The sequence below is a fragment of the Pithys albifrons genome, chromosome 1, assembly GCF_047495875.1.
Source record: "Pithys albifrons albifrons isolate INPA30051 chromosome 1, PitAlb_v1, whole genome shotgun sequence".
Classification (NCBI taxonomy): Eukaryota; Metazoa; Chordata; class Aves; order Passeriformes; family Thamnophilidae; genus Pithys; species Pithys albifrons.
In genome coordinates, this window is record NC_092458.1 from 76,947,471 (window position 1) to 76,967,012 (window position 19,542).

General features: G+C 37.5%; 1 protein-coding gene across 1 annotated transcript in view; it reads right to left on the reverse strand.

The window, feature by feature from the left end:
* DEUP1 (deuterosome assembly protein 1) overlaps positions 1-19,542 on the reverse strand; it is a 41,793-nt gene that overhangs the window by 17,011 nt on the left and 5,240 nt on the right. The window contains exons 3-8 of the mRNA XM_071555813.1: positions 19,370-19,541; positions 17,947-18,042; positions 12,604-12,738; positions 6,096-6,308; positions 1,154-1,299; positions 433-538 (exon numbers count right to left, since the gene is read on the reverse strand). Coding sequence (XP_071411914.1) covers positions 433-538; positions 1,154-1,299; positions 6,096-6,308; positions 12,604-12,738; positions 17,947-18,042; positions 19,370-19,541 — 868 coding nt within the window. The remainder of the gene's footprint in view (positions 1-432; positions 539-1,153; positions 1,300-6,095; positions 6,309-12,603; positions 12,739-17,946; positions 18,043-19,369; position 19,542) is intronic.

Sequence of the window (19,542 nt, forward strand, 5' to 3'; positions counted from 1 at the left end):
GCAGCACATGATTAAGCTTATTTGTGTGGGTGCCTGCTGCAGTGACTTGTATCAGTTGACGTGTTGCATATCCTACCTCTGAGAACACCTACAAACTACAACTTACCTCCCATATGCTATTAATTACTTACAGCCTTAGAGGCTTTATGAAGAGCATGGCATTATCTGAACCACAGTAATGCTTAGGCATGGTGTCTTTCATTATTTCAGTGGTGTAGGTAGTTACTGCACAGAATCAGAATTTCCATTTTGCAACTACACAACCACCTCCAGGAATGCAACTATATAGAAAATCTTTTTCATATATGAAACCTTCATGCTCTCCTAAACTTGTAATGTATTCTCTTGCTCTCTTCTGCATGTGCACATACCCCAGGTCAGTACTTTCTTCTCTTCTAAAAATCCTATACTGCAGTTAAGATCTGGAAATACCTTATTTAGCTCTTCTTGTTGGCATTCTTGATTTTCTGTAAATAGTAACAACTCAGTGTTTTTATTTTCTAGTTGCTTAGTAAGTTGAACACGAGATGACTGATGCCTTTAAATAAGAAAGAAACAAAACATGAAACAAGCAGAATGGTCAATGCCCTTTATCTTACAGCATCCTCTCCATGGTGTAATACGGTGGAAGACCTGCTTGCTGATGCAAAAACAGCAAGCCACAACCAACACTTGATGTAAACCAGGTGGAAAATATCTAGGGATTCAGGACACTGGAATTATGCATGGAAATTATTCTGAAAACTCTTGTAGATTGGGATTTACTATAATCTCAAAAGGCTACGGTAGGTTAGATAAACCATAAAAACACAAATATTTTACTCAGAGGAGGTTAAGAAGAATCTTAATTGCACTATTTCCAAGGTGTTTTAATGCTGAGAAAATGAAAGACTGCAAATATATGGGTAGAAATATATGAAATGCATTGATTTGTAAAGATCAAGGCATCATTACAGCCTTTTAATAGGGCCTGCATCCATTGCCTGAAAAATCTTGGAATATATAATTGTCAATGAAAATGTTCAGTCTAAAATTTAGAATGTGATATTTGAATCCAGAGTATCTTTTTACAATTAAGGTAAATCAAATGTAAGAAAAAAGTTACTAGCTCAGAAGTACTTCTTAATTTAAATATTGTCTTCAACATACATACTTTATTTGAATTTCCTGCATATCTTTATACTCTTTGATTTTCAATAATTCTGTATGCAACTGTTGGCATTCCAGTTGTATCCTTCTCCAGAGACCATCCCGTGACTGCAGCTCATTTCTCATTTCTGAAAATTCTGCCTCCATGTTCTAAAGAAACGAGCAAATGCATAAACAGCTAAATAAAACTGGACAGCTTATAATGCTGTATTGTAACACATCGTAGTCAATACCTGTATAATTTGTATGAAAGGACATACATGATTTTCATTTCTGAAGAAGATATTGCTCTCATGTCAGTTCCTTTCTTCAGAAATATCATCTAAAAATCAGATGCTGAATATACTTTATCTTTTGCAATGTTCCAGTGCATGTGTTTCTGAAACTATTGTAGGAAACATCACTCAGAAGTTCTTTATTGTACTAAATGCATCTAAAATTCATAGTTTGCTTGTTTTAGCAGGTTCTGCATCATAGAACATGTTTCACATGCAGGAATTAGTGCCATAACTACCTTCCTTTTTTGGTGTTTTTTGGGTTTTTTGGTTTATTTATTTTTTTTTTTTTTAGTTAACAGCATTTCCAAATTTATAAACTTGAAAAGTACAATGCTATAAAAATCATCCCCAAAGCTAGTTCTATTTGCATGGAGTTAATTGCTTATTTAAATGTATATCACAAAATTTTCAAAAAATCACAAGAAGATTTTTCTTAGGGACTTGACAAATCAGATCTCTGCTTTACCTTTAATTTCTACTTGATAATTTGATAGACAACCTGAAGGCACATTATATTTGGCATCATAAAATATTAATTAAAAAAATCAGAATTACACAAAAATATACTGAAAACATACTAAATATAACAACTTGGAAATATAACCCACAAATAACAAAAGTAACAATAATAATCAGTTCTTGCAGTAATAATATCCAGACAATATTTATTCTTGTCACCTAACATCCAACAGCTTGTTCCAGATTTTTAAATAAAAGGATTTTTCCAAGTACATTGTTCCTTTATCTTTAAAACTGTTACCCTAAAACACTGGCATTTTTCACAATTTCTTAATTTTATTTGAATATAGTTTCCATCTTTAAAAGCAAAAATAAAGTTTTTAAAATTTCAAAAGACAACTGGAATCCAGAAACGACACTGCAAGCAAGAACTTCAAATGTTTATTTCCCTTAGAGCCTCATATGAGAATGACCTTCCTCTCAAGAAGCCTGTGGTTTTCATCTGGCTGAAAGGGCTGTTGAAGACAGATATGAATGTTTTTACATTGGTGTTTTGTTTTTTCTTTTATAGAGGCTGCATATATGGATTCATTCATCTTACCCTTTGTGACATTAAGGCCAATAGAGATTTTTTTTTTAAACACTGAACTGCAATTCTGGGCATATTCAAGTGAAATAAAGCTTAATGAACTGTTAAAATTGTCTGCAAGACTTGCTTATTATCATCTTCATGACTTCAACATTCAAGAAATAGCCACAATTATTTTATAACATGAATTTGGAACATGGTTACCCCTCTGATTTCATCTAGGGTGGGTAAGGGAAATGAATTTTGCACAATTGTGTGGTAGCAGTCATATTGTCTGTGGCAGACTGCAGTCATCCTACATATTTACATAAATTGTATTTTCTTCTGTGAATTATAACAGTAGCTGGAACAACAGCAGCCACAGCAGCAGCTGCAATAATAATTGAAACAGAGCTTCAGGTCAAGAGTTTCATAGTTTCACATATCACTTAGAAAAAATAAATAGATATGCACCACTTATTTCCTTAGGAAATATTTATTGCATCTGGTTAGAAGACAAAAAAAAAATTAATTTTGAACCTGAAAACTTCAGGGTTTTTTAGAAAATATCAAATAAAACATAACTTACAAATAGTCCAAGTTAAAAAATTTGCCAAATTTTCTCTCCTGTGAAAAGTTCCGCTGCGACTAGCTTGGCAGTTTGATATCAAAATGAAGCCTCAAAAATCTCCTGACCAGCTCTTGTTCTAGTCAATGCTGTTTGTGTTGGGTTGACCCTGACTGGACTCTGGGTGCCCACCACAGCCACTCTATCACTGCCCCCCCAGCTGACAGGTGAGAGACACGAGAGAAAGGTTCGTGGGTTGAGGTGAGGGCAGGGAGAGATCAGCTTACCAATTACTGCCACAGGCAGAATAGACATAACTTGAGGAAATTAATTTATTGATAATCAAATCAGACCAGGATAATAAGAAATAAAACTAAATCTAGAACACCTTGACCCCATCCCTCTCTTCTTCCTCGACTTAACTTCACTCCTGAATGCTCTACCCATCAGTGGCCCAGGGATATAAGGAATGGAGGCTGTGATCAGTTCACCACACACTGTCTCTGCTGCTCCTTCGTCCTCTGGGAAGGACTCTTCACACCCTTCCCCTGCTCCACTGTGGGATCCCTCCCACAGGAAACAGTCCTCCACAAACTTTCCCAGTGTGAGTCTGTCTCATGGGATGCAGTTCTTCATGAACTGTTCCAGTGTGGTCCCTTCCATGGGGTGCAGTTCTTTAGAAGCAGACTGCTCCAGGGTGAGCCCCCCATGGGGGGCCACAAGTCCTGCCAGAAAACACACTCCAGTGTGGACTCCATGGGGTCACAGGTTCTGCCAGGAGCCTGCTCCAGCACAGGTTTCCCACGGTGCCACAGCATCCTTTGGACATCCACCTACTCTGGCATGGAGTCCTCCTAGGGCTGCTCCAGCATGAGTCTCCCTGGGGTGCAGAGGCACAGCTGCCTCACCATGGGCTACACCCCAGATCACAGGGGAACCTCTGCTCAGGCACCTGGAGCATCTCCTGCCCCTCCTTCTGCACTGACCATGGGGTCTGCAGAGCTACTGCTCTCACATATTCTTATCCTTGCTCCCAACTGCAGTTGCACAGGGCTCTTTTCTCCCCTCCTTAAATATGTTATCCCCAAGGTGTTTGTCACTGATGGGCTTGGCCTTTCCCAGTCTTGGAGCCAGCTGGCACTGGCTCTGTCAGGCACAGGGACAGCTTCTAGCAGCTTCTCACAGAAGCCACCCTCACAGCACCTCCACCACCAAAACCTCCCCAATGCCAACTCAATACAATGTTCAAGCTTTTAAATGCAGTTATATGGTGTATTTCTATGTAAATTAGTGTCTAGCCACTGACTTAGTGCAGACTATTCAAGAACTAAGCTCTGTGAGTTGTTTTTGGTCTGCCTGTCATGTATGGCTGCAGATAACTTTGTCAGATTATACACGGTAGAGAAAGAGACTGTAGTCTCCATTTCGATCTTCTAAACCGGTCTCCCATACATTTCACTTTATCTCTTGCTTATTAATAGTATGAAATATTTAGAAGGCCACATGAAATGGTCATAGGCATAGAGGATATATGAGGCAGAATAAAAGTTGCTTTCATTGCCATTAGACTTCTTCACACCAAGATTCTCATCTACTCCCCCCTCCTTTACCTATATCATGTCTTGCCATCCTCCACCTAACTCTCCTTCACACAACGCTTAGTGCTTCTGGTTGGCAGCAGCCCTTACACTTCCTGCTTTCTCATACAGACATTCCTCCAAAAAATACTTCCTCTGAGCTACCCCTTTTCACTATACATTGATGTTACATCAGCATTTATATTCTGCAGCTGTTTCCAAGTGCTGCTTTTCTAACTAATACAGCAGCATTCCATACCACCAACAGTTATTCTGCAACTTTCTGCCCTTTAGATGATAATGTTTTGTACATCTAGCTCCACTTCTACTTAAAATGTCTTCAGTGCTTCCTGATGCTCCTGTCTTTACTTTACAGTTCCAAAATTCCTTCTGCTTGAAGATTTTCTTAAGGACTACAACACATGACATCTCCTCTCTCCATCTTACAGCACCTCCTATCCACTTGCTCCAATTGCCATGGTTTGTTCCACTCCATATTTTAGTCCCACTGCTTTTGATGGCAGCCTTTCTAACAGGCACCAAAACAGACGCTTTTACTTGCACACTGAAAACTTGTATAGAGGCAAAAGACTCAGTGAATTAATGTGCAACTGACATGACTTGGCTGTTCTGACAACACCTGAAATTAACCTCTGCCACATAAACGCTAATTCCTGTAAAGTTCATTGCCTGTGCTGTTGTAACTCTGCAAGGCTGTCTATAAACAGAAATAGATCTTTCTCCAGAAAGAGCTGGAGTTACTAGAGGCCACTCAATATATTACTGAATGTATAAATGCTTAAATAAATAAGCAAAAGCATAAATGATAAACTTTACCAGAAAAAAATAGCAACGAGAATCTCATTTCCAATCTGCTTCAAACACAGCTAATAAAAAAGGCTGCAAAGATCTTGTATTATCTCAGTCTTGTCAGAGCTCATATACCACGACCAAAATAAGAGGCACAAATGGCTGTCTTCATAGATCAGTGCTATGCTGAAAAACAGTGAACTAGGGATAAAATAAAAACTGATTGTTCTTTACATGGAGAGCAACTTAAAAATTCATTGACTGCAAAATCTCTTTTCAAAAATAACAAAGTATACTGTACACTTTTCTATATACTTATTTACTAGATATATGGCACAGTGTGCAAGAAGGTATAAATCAGATAGAAGATATTTCACAGAAGTCATTTGAGTACAAGGAGCCAAGTGAACTAGACTACATTCCTGTAGATCCTATGGATACAGAAAAGCTATAAAACCTTAGATATACAGACAAGAATAAAATATACTAGCACAAACCATGCCTATTTCTGATTTACTCAAAAAATCATCATGCTGTTCACAGATCGTTCTGTGGTCCTGCAAAGAATCCAACTAATGTACAGATCTTTTAGGTAGGCACATCTCAATACAACTTTTTAAGGTATACTCCTAAGTAATTAATTTTCCAGCATTAATTCCACAGTCACCATGAAAAACTACTGCTACCTGGCACTGGGTTTGGTACATTTTTAGATCCTTCCGGAGCTTCAGATTTTCCTCTTCGAGTTTATTCTTGTTTCTTGCTATTTCTTTCACAGTTGCCTTTAGTTTTTCAACAATCAAATAATCCTTTTCACTTTCAGGCTGGGCACAGGTAATTATCTCTTCTTGGTTTTGTTTCTTATTGTGTATTTGGAATTGATAATTCTGGGTCTGCTTCTATAAAACAAGAAAGTATTTTAAATGAATTCGATAATTATATGTAAATTGCTAGGACCAAACCATTACTACTGAACTCATAAAATTATTTCCATCTTCACCAGGATTTGCTTAGAAAAGATGGCACAATTAGAACAGTTTGAATTACTTCTCTGAAGGACACTTTTTTTTTTTTTGTCTCATGCTCCTTGCCCTCAGTAAAAACTGTTTCAGAAACCTTCAAGGGCACAGAATTTTTTCAAGGATTTTTTCTCCTGTGCTGTGTATTTTCCTAGTACTTAATGTTAATGATCCTGAAATGTGAAAAAAGTGATTATGATGACCTACTCAAAGCAGTTACCTTTAAAAAATAATTTGAGAGAAACGTTCCTCCTTGATTCATTGAACTCAGTAGGAGTTGTGTGTGTGTGTGCCTCAGGATAGACATTAACCTTTGACTAGAGGGCTAGCATTACATAGTTCATGTATAAACAGCTCAATTCCTACAGGAACTGTACTTCTTTGAGATCATTATCCTTCAACCTGCGGAAGAATCATTTGCACATTCTGTAGAGTCTTACACTCCATTCCGTTTCTTGTACTAATTAAAATCCTAAAACCAAAACTTAAAAAAATTGGCTTTGCCAGTATTTCTGAATTCACAGGGATTGTGAAGAAGCATAATTACTATGGTAACTGCTTTTGCTGCTTAAAAAACTATCCACATGGATCCCTCTACTGGGAGATTAACAAGCAGTACTAATCTTTCAGAAGACCAAGAATTAGTTGAAAAATGACAACAAAATATAACCTGAAAATCATATATCATGTGAAGAGATCAAGTTGAGCAAGAAAATACATAGTAAAAATAAATAGGGTTACAAATACCATATTTCACTGACAAGGTCTGCAAAAAGTCATACTTTAGACAGCTTTTGATGTTATTGACTATGTTCCTGTAATTTGTGTTGGCTGAGAATTTAAGAAGAATGGACCACTGGCTGCATATCAAATAAAAAGCCAAAATAAATTTGCAGGTAAGTCTCATTGCTATGAATAACAAATTAAAGTCCCTTTGACACCCAAGTTATGGAGTCTGACATACAAAAGTGTCAATGCATCCTGTGAAAAATATAGCACAAGACTCCAACTGGCAATCAAAGACCTCACAAAAGAGCAACCTGAGACAAAGATACAGGAACAACTAACACTTTTGAAACAGTTAAGGAGTACCAGTCCATCAGACCTAAACTTCTATTTAAAGAAAATAGCTGGTGTTCTGTTACAGTTGTGAAGAAAATTGTCTTCAGAGAAAGTTCACTGATGGCAACGAAAGCCTCAACAGAAAGACATGAATGATCACCTCCACTACTCTATTTTAACTTGTCAAACTATATAATCAACAGGTATGAGTCAATAGTTTTTAGTCAAAGACTTGCTTTTTTAACACATTTGTATGGAAGTCCAATAGTTGGAATATAATTCTCTCAGCAGCTAAAACCAAAACTTAACTGTCATCCTTGGAATCTCTGGATATGAGTAAAGAGTCTCACAGGAATTGTTAATTAAAAGTTTGACTAGATTAAGATCCAATGAGTTTAGTAACAGTGGCAAAGGAAATTACTAGCCTTAGGGGCTATTAATCTGACAAAAATGGGTGGTAAACATAATAATTGAATAAAAGTTATAAAATATCTTAAATAATTGCTGTAGATATTAGAGTTATTACTATAAAACACTCATTTCATTGAATGTGTGCCGAAAGGCCAGCCGGAGGGGAAGACGGCCAGCTTGGTTAAATAGGGAGATTCTGCAAGAAATCAGGGATAAAAAGAAAGTTTAAAGATTATGGAAAAAAGGGCTGGCTACTTATGAAGAATTTACAGATAGAGCTAGGTCATGCAGGAAAAAAATTAGGGAAAGAAAAGTGGAATTTGAAGTAAATTTGGCTATTTCAGTTAGGGATAACAAAAAGTCCTTTTATAAATACATTAATAACCAAAGGAGGGGCAAGAAAAACCTCCATTCTCTGTTGGACTTGGAGGGAAATATAGTTAAGGAAGATGAGGAGAAGGCTGAGGTACTTAACACTTACTTTGCCTCAGTTTTCACCAGTAAGACAGGTGGCCCTCAAGACAACTGGCCTCTGGAACTGGTAGACAGGGAGAGGGAGCTGAATAGCCCTCCTGTATTCCAGGGGGATATAGTTACTGACTTACTGAGCCAGCTGGATACTAACAAGTCTATGGGACCAGACGGGATCCATCCCAGGGTGATGAGGGAGCTGGCAGAAGAGCTTGCCAAACCACTCTCCATCATCTTCCAACAGTCCTGGCTCTCTGGGGAGGTCCCAGATGATTGGAGGTTGGCGAATGTCACCCCAATCCACAAAAAGGGCTGCAAGCAGGACCCTGGCAACTACAGGCCTGTCAGCCTGACCTCCGTGCCTGGCAGGGTTATGGAGCAGTTCATCCTGAGTGCAATCACACAGCACCTTCAGGGTGGACAAGGGATTAGACCCAGCCAGCATGGGTTTAGGAGGGGCAGGTCCTGTCTGACCAACCTGATCTCTTTTTACGATCAGGTGACCCACCTGGTGGATGAGGGGAAGGCTATGGATGTGGTCTATCTGGACTTCAGCAAGGCCTTTGACACTGTCTCCCATAATATACTCCTGGAAAAGCTGGTAGCCCATGGCCTGGACAAGTGTACCCTCTCCTGGATTAGGAGCTGGCTGGAGGGTTGGGCCCAGAGAGTGCTGGTGAATGGAGCTGCATCCAGCTGGTGGCCGGTCACTAGTGGTGTTCCCCAGGGGTCTGTATTGGGTCCAGTCCTGTTTAACATCTTTATTGATGATTTAGATGAGGGGATTGAGTCCATCATCAGCAAATTTGCTGATGACACCAAGCTGGGAGGGAGTGTCGACTTGCTGGAAGGCAGGAGGGCTCTGCAGAGGGATCTGGATAGACTTGAGAGATGGGCTGATTCCAATGGGATGAAATTCAATAAGGCCAAGTGCCGGGTGCTGCACTTTGGCCACAACAACCCCCTGCAGCGCTACAGGCTGGGCACAGAGTGGCTGGAGAGCAGCCAGGCAGAAAGGGACCTTGGGGTACTAATTGACAGGAAGCTCAACATGAGCCAACAGTGTGCCCAGGTGGCCAAGAAGGCCACTGGGATCCTGGCCTGTATCAAAAATAGCATGGCCAGCAGGACCAGGGAAGTGATCCTTCCCCTGTACTCTGTGTTGGTGAGGCCACACCTTGAGTACTGTGTTCAGTTCTGGGCCCCTCAGTTCAGAAAGGATATTGAGGTGCTGGAGCAAGTCCAGAGAAGAGCAACAAGGCTGGTGAAGGGACTGGAGCATAAGTCCTATGGGGAGAGGCTGAAGGAGCTGGGGTTGTTTAGCTTGGAGAAGAGGAGGCTCAGAGGTGACCTCATCACTGTCTAGAACTACCTGAAGGGAAGTTCTAGCCAGGTGAGGGTTGGTCTCTTCTCCCAGGCACTCAGCAATAGGACAAGGGGGCACGGGCTTAAGTTCTGCCAGGGGAAATTTAAGTTGGATATCAGAAAAAAATTCTTTCTAGAGAGAGTAATCAGGCATTGGAATGGGCTGCCCAGCGAGGTGGTGGATTCACCATCCCTAGAGATTTTTAAATGCAGATTGGACGTGGCACTGAGTGCCATGATCTGGTAAACGGACTGGAGTTGGACCAAGGGTTGGACTCGATGATCTCTGAGGTCTTTTCCAAGCCAATCAATTCTATGATTCTATTTGACTTTAAAGCTATATAAGTGTCAAGCAGAGTAATCCACAGGGAATCAAAACCTTAATATTCAGACACATGTCTTGAGTGCTTGCTTTTTGCCTTTTTTTTTTCAATAACAATTGGCAGCAGCTACCTTGAATAAATTTTACTTCTTGCCCTTTTTACAATGGCTGCTTCAGGTTCTGAGTTCATGTATTTTAAACAAAAAACTGTTTAATGAATTCTATTACTTCAGATTTGTCTAATACTGTTTTTGCATTTGCACTTACACTCACATTTATAGTGTATTTGAATTCGTTTTTAGATCTTACTACATTTTATATGTTAACAAATAAAGGCTGTATCCTATAAAATAAGCAGAACTCCAGTTTCTGGAGCTGTTGCTCTTTTAGTTTGAAAAGTTAGCAAAATAACAGGATACTCTTTTATGCAGTGAAAACTAATAAACTGTTAGAAGAATGTTCTCTTTCACAATGGAAATGCTGTTCCAAAAAAGACATGATGTTTTATAACGAACATAAACTGCCATATTCCCCAAATCTAAAAAAATTAGATTTTTTTTCTGCTGAAACTAAGTAGAATGCTTTTCAACACAGATTAATAAAAATCTTTTCTCATAGCTTTCCTAATATCTGCTTTGGCATTTAAAACAATAAATATCTTCCTATTTTATAAAACATGATACAAATGGAGCTTCAGACTGCATAATGAGGACAGCAGGTCCAAGGCCTTACTAAAGCACTGCTGAGCTTAGTAGAATTTCAACACAGTAATTATTTCCTGAACACTAGAATTTGCTGAATATATTCCAAGCACTCATTTTTCATACTGCATAATTAATCAAATTATAGCATTGTCTTACATTATTTTCACATTTTAATCTTCAATAAGGTTATTCTCAAATTAGCTGGATCAGACAGTTTCACAGCAGTGATATATTTAGTCAATGATAGATGTATAACCCATTTATTATTCTTGTAGTAGCAGCTGTTGGCAGCTATGCTGCAGTCCAAAGTGTAGTAGCTTTTCTGATGGTAAGAACGTCCATGTGGAAGAGACAGCAACATCATTACAGCTGGGATGTTTATGGAGGTACAGTCACCTGAAGGTTACAGGAGTTAATCCTGTATCTTACAGGAGAACATAAAAGACACACAGACAAATCCAAAATAAAGATCCTAAAACCTTGCTTCATTAAAGTATGAAATTACTTAAAATCAACTAGAGCTTAATTTTTTGATTGTAAATTCTCAGTGTCCACATCATCTGCATCATAAATCTACATCACAAACGTGTAAGTCTTCCCAATGCTTAGCAGCTAGGCAACTAGCTCTCTCTTGCAATTGATATTCCTCTGCTTGCTTTGCCTACAGGATCCAGTTTAGTAAGTGCTCAAAGCACAACTACTTAATTATGCTCTTTAAAAAGGATGGCCAGAGAAAATATAAATTTATTTTGTGATCCTGCTATGGTTCATCAGATTACTGGTTACACTGTCCTTCCCATATGTGGAACATTGTTTCATAATCCTTTCAGACAGAATCTGAAGTAGAATCTTCCCACGTTCGTTTGCTACCCAACAAATACCTGTTATTTTTCAACAGGCTTCAGAATTCTTCCTTTTCAAGTGGCTTCACTTTGCAAAGAATACCAACAAATTTATAGGATAAATAAAAAAGAAGCAGCAAAAATTAGCACAGCTAGAGATTATATTGCTCAGTTCTAAGGACTGAGACTGCATATCAGTTTCTGCACCAGTGAATGTAGTCAGAGGGGTATTTGGGAAGAAGCCACCACTTCCATGCACATTCTCTACATGTCAGTTCTCTGTGCTGTCTAACTTTCCTGTTGGTCCAATAAACATTTGATTATTCCACAGATCACAAAGTAAACTCAAACTCTGAGAAGTCAAGGCTGGGAATTTTGGTCAGAAACCAGTATCATCCTGCAGCCAAGAACAGGTCCACTGCAGTCCAATCTGTGCCCACAGGGATAGAAAATGTGGCTGTATCCTGTCCTCAGCACCAATTATCTAGTACCCCAATCAGTATGCTGAATTCTGTGGAATATATTTCTTAGTTCCTATTCCTTCCTCGTGCACTACCCAGGGAAACCAGGAACTGAGATCAAGGTTGTGGGTTGCCTCAGGTACACGGGTGCTGTCAAGGTACGTGTGCAACAAGCAGATTTCCAGTCCTAAACTGGTTTTTTCTATGTAGCCTGACATGGTCAAGGTTGTCCTGAGGTTTATAAAATGTGAATTAATGGTAGGTATTATAGGACAGTACCCTGCATATTCAAAAGGTCCATGCCTCAGGAGATCGTATTATCCAGAACACATACACCAGTCAGGAAAACAGTAACATTTATTTATAGTTACATTTAGAAAAAAATTAATTAATATTGAACTATGCATCTTTCTTGCTGGAACAAGAAAAGTATATAATTTTTGTAGAATTATGAGCAAATTAAAGCTTACAACAATAAATGACAAATTAGTTCTAAAGGCATATTACAATTAGAAATTAATAACAAAGTATTCTTACCTCCGGTTTCTTGTATAAATTTCTTGGGTCAGATGATGTGTCTAGGCTTTCCTCAAATTTTTCTCTGCTGTCAGCCTTTTTTGGTTTTAAATGATGTGACTGTAGCTTTTCATAACTGTATGCCAACTTTGAAAACTAAAAACAAAAGTAGAGTTGAACATTCAAAATCTATTAAAGATGACCACATGGCCAAAGATTTCTTTAGAAACAGCTACTGCAGCTTCAGCATTCTAAATGTTTAATAAATGTAACAAAAATAAATTAATAAAGTCAATCTAATGTGAGACTAAAGTCTCACATAAATGTTAACTAACTGTTCAAATGGGTTCATTGGACATCTACTTAACTCTGCTGAAGTTCTTCACAGAACTGTTACCCAGAGAGTAATTCCCTTTACGCTGATACAGAATGTTCTGTACTTGTTTACTGCCATCTTGTGTTGATATTTTTAAAGGGTGCTTCACTAGTAAGAATGGCAGATCATCGTTAATGTATTTTAAACTTGCATGTGTCTTTCTTGTAATGAAAATTGTTGCTTTGTTATGTGTGTGATGATTGCATTCTGCTGGAGTCCTTAATTACCACAGAGGGTCTCACAGAATTAAGACACTAAAGTGACAAAAGACACTGCCCACTGATCTTAGCATGAAAACCTGGTTTAAGAGTCAGAGCCAGAGAAGGGCAGGTACTAGAAGAAGTACCATCCTCTTCATAAAAATGGCTTGTCTGATCAATAGTTCACTCTACCACACAAACAAAGGGTCTCTCCAGTGCCTGTTAACAGATTTGATACAGAAAGCTGACATTGTCTGGTAGGGATATGTACATTTGATTTTGGAAAAAAAAAACCAAACTCAAGGATGAAAGAACTTTGTGAAGAATGTTGAGTAGAAAAGAACCTTGCAACTGTAAATACTGATTGTGTGGTTTGTTCTTTAGTTCCTTTGCATTCAGGTACATGTGACTTTAAAAATTTTGACTCTAATGTAAAGTTATAACCAAACAAAATCCATAAAATATCTTATTCTTGTTAATTGCTCAATGTAAGTTACTATTTGGAAAAGAGAAGTAATTAGAAATAGAACGGAATCCTGTTGAAGGAATGGAATCCTTTGAAGGAATAGAATCCTGTTGAATCAAGATATGACAAAGGTGGCCAAAGAAGTCCAGAAAACATAGAGAAACTGGAGTTAAAAAATCATCTGGAAACTTCCTAGATGCATTTGAGATGAACTTGGGAATCATAATATGGGACAGCAAAAAGTAATTGAAAAGGTGGTAAGAAGATAGACTATCCTCAACTAGAAAGTTTCATGAAATGGGGAGGCCCAGGGATAGATTTGACCACTTTGGAATGTCTGAATAGCAATTCTGTAACACAGACTTACAGAGCTGAGATACCTTCAAAACTGAATCAAAAGTTGCAGAGTAGTTGCCTGTATTTGAAATTGACCTTGCTCGAGAATACAGTTAAGATAAAATATTTAAAATGAGTCAGACTATCCAGGCTCAAACAACATGAAACTCACTGCCCTTGGAAGAAAGATACCCTTTTTCAAATAAGAGTTTTGGTCTTGAATATATTATGGCATATGTGAACTGCCTGGGAAGAGCAAACTCAGATAAGAAGGGTATTAGAATGTTCTTGCTAAAAAGGCTAGGAAATACAGGACCCAACAATTCAGAAAATCAGTCCAAAATTGAATAGAATGGCAAAAATCAGAAAATTCAGTTTGACTATTTAATGACAGTAGGATATTACAGACAGATTATAGTTTGGATGTCATCATATCTGGAAACTAGACTAAAAGACAAAAATCTTTCCCTTTAATGCTAGATATTTGCTTTAAAAGGTCCAAGTTGTTCTATTTGCATGTTGCACATGTTAGAGAAAAAGAAACAAACCAAAAGATGAGGCACTTTAATGAGTTCTGGGGTAGAATTAATCTAAGTTTAGATTTCTGAAAGTTAGACATACAAGCCTGAGCTACTCTGCATTACAAAAGGCTGCCTGCAAATGCTTAGTCATTTCAGCTATCTTAAATTCTTGCCATACACTGACATGAATTGTATTCTAGGGGTGTCCATTTCTCTCCGTTGATTCCAGAGAGCGCCTGAGGTAGCTCAGACACAGCCATCCAGCTTTCAAATGTCTAAGTGAGGCAATTAGTTCCAAAGTGCTTAGAGCAAATACGGATTCTTGTTATTTTGCTTGAGAATAACTATAAGACATTAATTAAAATAAAAAAAGGAAGGAAAAAAAGTCATGCAGATGAACCTCTAAAGTTTTTGCTATTTAATTATAACAAAATGTACATTTGTATGAGTGCAGCAGTGTGGCCTAGGAGTTTCAAGGTACCTACCAGGAGTTATTTCCCTAATACAAGAAAGATATAAGTTTTATTGCATTCAACAAGCACAGAATTAATTCAGTGGGTATACTGCTCATTAAAGAGCTGCTTTTAGCAACACCAAGGATAAAAAGCACAGAGGACCACAGAAGAGAAATTTGTTTGGAATACTCAGCAGTCTGATAGCTAGAAGTGATCCTTTCTACTTCTTGTGAGATTAGGGAAGAACAAATCTGGGGAGGGATTTTAAGAATACATCTGCAGAGAAAGATACAATGCTGCTGGTAAATAGTAACACACCATTTGTGCAAAACTAAAGTGTAGCTCTTAAGATTATACAGTTTAGAAGTTGTAAATGCCAAGGGATGATAAGAACCAAAAGAAGGGAGTCAAAGGACATAAGGCAAAGATTAATATTGTCAGGGAAGCTCTATATTTTAGCTGAGTTTGTGTAGCTGAGAACTGGGGATATGAAAGTCATTCTATTGTAGACACTGCAGGACTGTAATTCAAGAAAGAAGCTCCATAAGGAGATGTGGTAAAAGCTAGAAATGTAGAGCGAGATAGTCCTACTGACTAGCACAGATCCTTGGAATTGTTCTGACAGGCAGACTCCTGTTTATCCCATACACAGTCTAGGCAGACCTCCTAACACAGGCATTCAACAGTATACTTCTTCAGTCAATGTGTACTAGGTGGGTATTTAATGAAGAAATATGGTTTGGTGGAAGCAGAGGAATGGGGATCGGAAAATAAAATGCAAACATCATCAGTGCTGAAACCTTTGTCAAAATAAATAGAATGACTGAGAGAGAAGGGAATGTTTGGAGGCATGAATTGGGAAAGTGATGTATATTCTTAAGAGCTAGAAATCCAAACCTCTTGAATAAAGATAAAAGAAGAAGCATTCAAGAAACTCAAAGAAAGGTTAGGTGGTCTGAATAGTAATTAAAAAGGAGAATCTGGGCAAAAGATATAACCAAGTTTAAAGAGAAAAGCTTGTAGGTTAGGAAATATCTTTTTTTTTTTTTTTAAGAACAGGTTGTATTTGTCCATGGAAAGGACCTGTAGGGTAATTAAAGACTTCAAAATAAAAATCTATATGAAAAATGGCCCGGAATTTCAATTTCAGAAGGTTCAATTTCAGTGAAGATCTTAGCAACAACATGTAACATAAATACAATAATTTTTAGCATGTGATTAAAAAAAATTAATTAAGAAGTGAAAAATATTGTGGCAAATGTGAAAAAGGGTAAGAGACGAGACATCTACTGTATTTTAGGGGATAGCTGTGAATTACTAAAGGTACCTTAAAACTTACACATAAAAAGTCACACTGTTTTTCAGTGTGTGATATTTACCTTCTCAATAATCATGCTAAGAAAATGTTTCTCTTCTTATAATTTGTGCAAACTATAAAAGAGCTTTTATTTCTACTTACTTTCCAAAATGATTGAAAATGTTAATTATGAAACATCCAGAGCATTCACTGTTTACTTACAGAACTGTTTGCCAGATCAATTTTCACGTATAAAAGAAAATATAAATTAAAACCAACGTAACATTAGAAATAGGTAATGCATTTATTTGTTTGATGGATTCAGATGGTGTTATCACTTCTAAATGGAAATAACATTATTCAATATATGCAATCTAAGATGATTACATAGTAAGAGCGGTGACTGGAAATTTTTAATTATAACACTAAGTAGGAGAATCTAGTGAAGGGAACAGAAAAATAGCAGGAAAAAACAATGCAGAATTGTGTATATTAACTTCTTAAAATCTGAGAAACAGAATTAACTGAAGTTTGCTGTAAATTTTGATTTATGATTGATGTAGAAAATAATGAAGAAACAAAAATGCAGGTGCAGTGCAAACACAGCCAAATAAGATCATAAAACCATAGAATGGTTTGGATTGAAAAGGAGCTTTAAAAGATCATCTAATCCAACCTCCCTGCCATGAATAAGGAGACCTTTCACTAGACTTAAAGCCCCATCCAACTTGGCCTTGAACACTTCCAGGAATGGGGCATCCACAACTTTTCTGGGGAAGCTATTCCAGTGTTTCACCACCCTTACTGAAAAAAACCCCCAAACTGGTCCTCAGGTATAGTTTAAATTTACACTCTTGCACTTTAAAACCCTTGTCCCTTCTCCTGTTATTACAGGCTCTGATAAAAAGTCTGTCCCCATCTTCCTTATAAGCCCCGTTTAACTACTGAAAGGCTGCACTAAGCTCTCCCTGGAGCTTTTTCTTCTTCAGGCTGAACAACTCCAACTCTCACAGCAGATCTTCATAGGAGAGGTGCTCCAGACCTCTCATCATCTTCATTGTCTCCTCCTGACTTGCTCTAACAGGTCCATGTCTTTCTTATACTGGGTGCCCCAGAGCTGGATGCAGCACTCCAGAGCAGAGTGGAAGGGGAGAACCACCTCCCTCAGCCTGTTGGCCTCATTTCTTTTTAGGCAGCCCAGGATACAACTGGTTTTCTGGGCTGCGAGTACACTCTGAAATAAATAAAGCCAAGGCAAATTCCCAGTATCATTAATCTGTTAATCCCATTTTGGTACTCTGGAAAGCTACACCTTACAGAAAGCTTTCACATCACTTTAACAGTCCCTAAAAACAGAAAAATGTATAGCAAAGACATAAGAACAGTTTAAATCTTAAAATTCCTAATGTGTATCAGAGTCTTATTAGCATAATCTAATTACATATTTTATTAAATTTCAATATGTTAGTCCAAAGTCAGGAAATCATGTATTTGTCCTCATAACAGATGTCACAATCACATCAAAATCCATTCAAGGAGTTTTGACATGACAGTACAGAAACTATAATGGAGTCTGGTAGGAAGCTGTAGTCATCATCATTTGTATGACACGATTCATCTTTTCCAAAACTTTAACAGTACATTTATACCATTTGGCAGGTATAAGCTTTTTATATTACAATCATAAAACAATGAAATTGACATTTTTCTTACTTGAGATTTCAGTGCTTGAAGCTGAGTTTCATAGCTCTGAGCCATTTCATATTTAGTTTTCTGTAAGTCTTCCAATTTCTGTTGAAGTAGTCCCACCTACAGTTAGAAAAAGCATTCAAATGTACCTTTTATGAAGTGTTTCAAAATATGTCATTTTTGAAAAGTAATTTTAAAGTTTGAGAGAAGACCATTGCTTAAAGGAGAAGTATTAAAAATATATTTTAATTCAGTACTTTAATAATAAAACTGGATATTACAAACCCAGATTGTGTTAACATCAAATTGGGGATTTTATAGTAAAAAATCTCACTGTATGCTTCTGCTATGATTTAATGATAATACTGTCTGAGTCTGTCCTGAAAGACCATTTCTGAAAGCTTTTCTGACCCAACTGTGCCCCATGGTGAAAAATTTCCTTGAATGGCTAATAAATCATATAAAAGGCATTCTACTACTTACACACAAATTATCGGAAGACACTGCAGACTCATTTCAGCTCCCTAAGTACGCTGTCATTTGAGATAACTTGAATTATTACTGAGTTTCACAGAGATCTGAGAAATATGACCAAGAGCATACATGCACCTATGCTTTTCTGGAGGGGCAGCTGGAAGCTAGGCAGAATATTTCAGATAACATCTCTGTACAGGCAAATAAATTGATGCTTTGAGGACTGGCTACCTGAATTATTCTCTTGGCTCCTCTGACCACAATGACTAAGGGCAAGTTCCTAATTGCTCATGAGGGAGAGTTACTCCATTTCAGAACAGCCACTGGCAGTTTAGACGCCTAGCTCACACAAGGATGTGTGTGTAAATACCTAAATTCATCTGTCTTGGACTAGAACTGAATGCTATGCAAGGACTTCTTGATGCTTCTGAATGAATATTCAGCAGAAAAGACTCTGGAGTATGGACAACACCAGGTACACTGGGGCTTTCAGTTCCCTAAGAAAGTCTAAGTAGTAACACAATGTGAATATTCACGACAAGTAAAATTATCACATAAGACAATATATCATGTAAAATGATAAAAATCAGGTATAATCAGGAGTTACAAAGACATAATTTTGTGAACCTTTTTGAACTGTACACTTCCATTTAAAATTTCTGATGCAATTGGAAGTGTTGGCATTTAGAAAAAAAACATCAAATTATCTTTTCACAGTTAAACTGTGGATATTCGATTTAGACTTTAGGGAAACAGAAGAAATATGAGATTTTCAATGACATTTTTACAATCACTTGTCAGAACAGAAGCAAACTTTAAAACAAAACACTAAGCATAATTAGTGACCTTTAAAGGGTGTTTGGCATTTTTACACAATAGAAAAAACAGGTCTCCTTATAGGGAATTTAAAGCATACTAATAAATATCTACCAGAATAAATACTTCCTTTACATAATGTGATATTCTTAAATACCTCTTGACCTTTTTGATCCAGTTTTCTTTGCGCACTTGTTAATTCCTGATCCCTGATATCCATCTTCGCTTCTAAAGCTCTCATCTTTCTTTCCCATTCCATTTGCTTTCTGTTTACCATGATGTCAATTTGATGCACTATTTCCTGAAGTTCAGCTTCACATGGAGAAACTC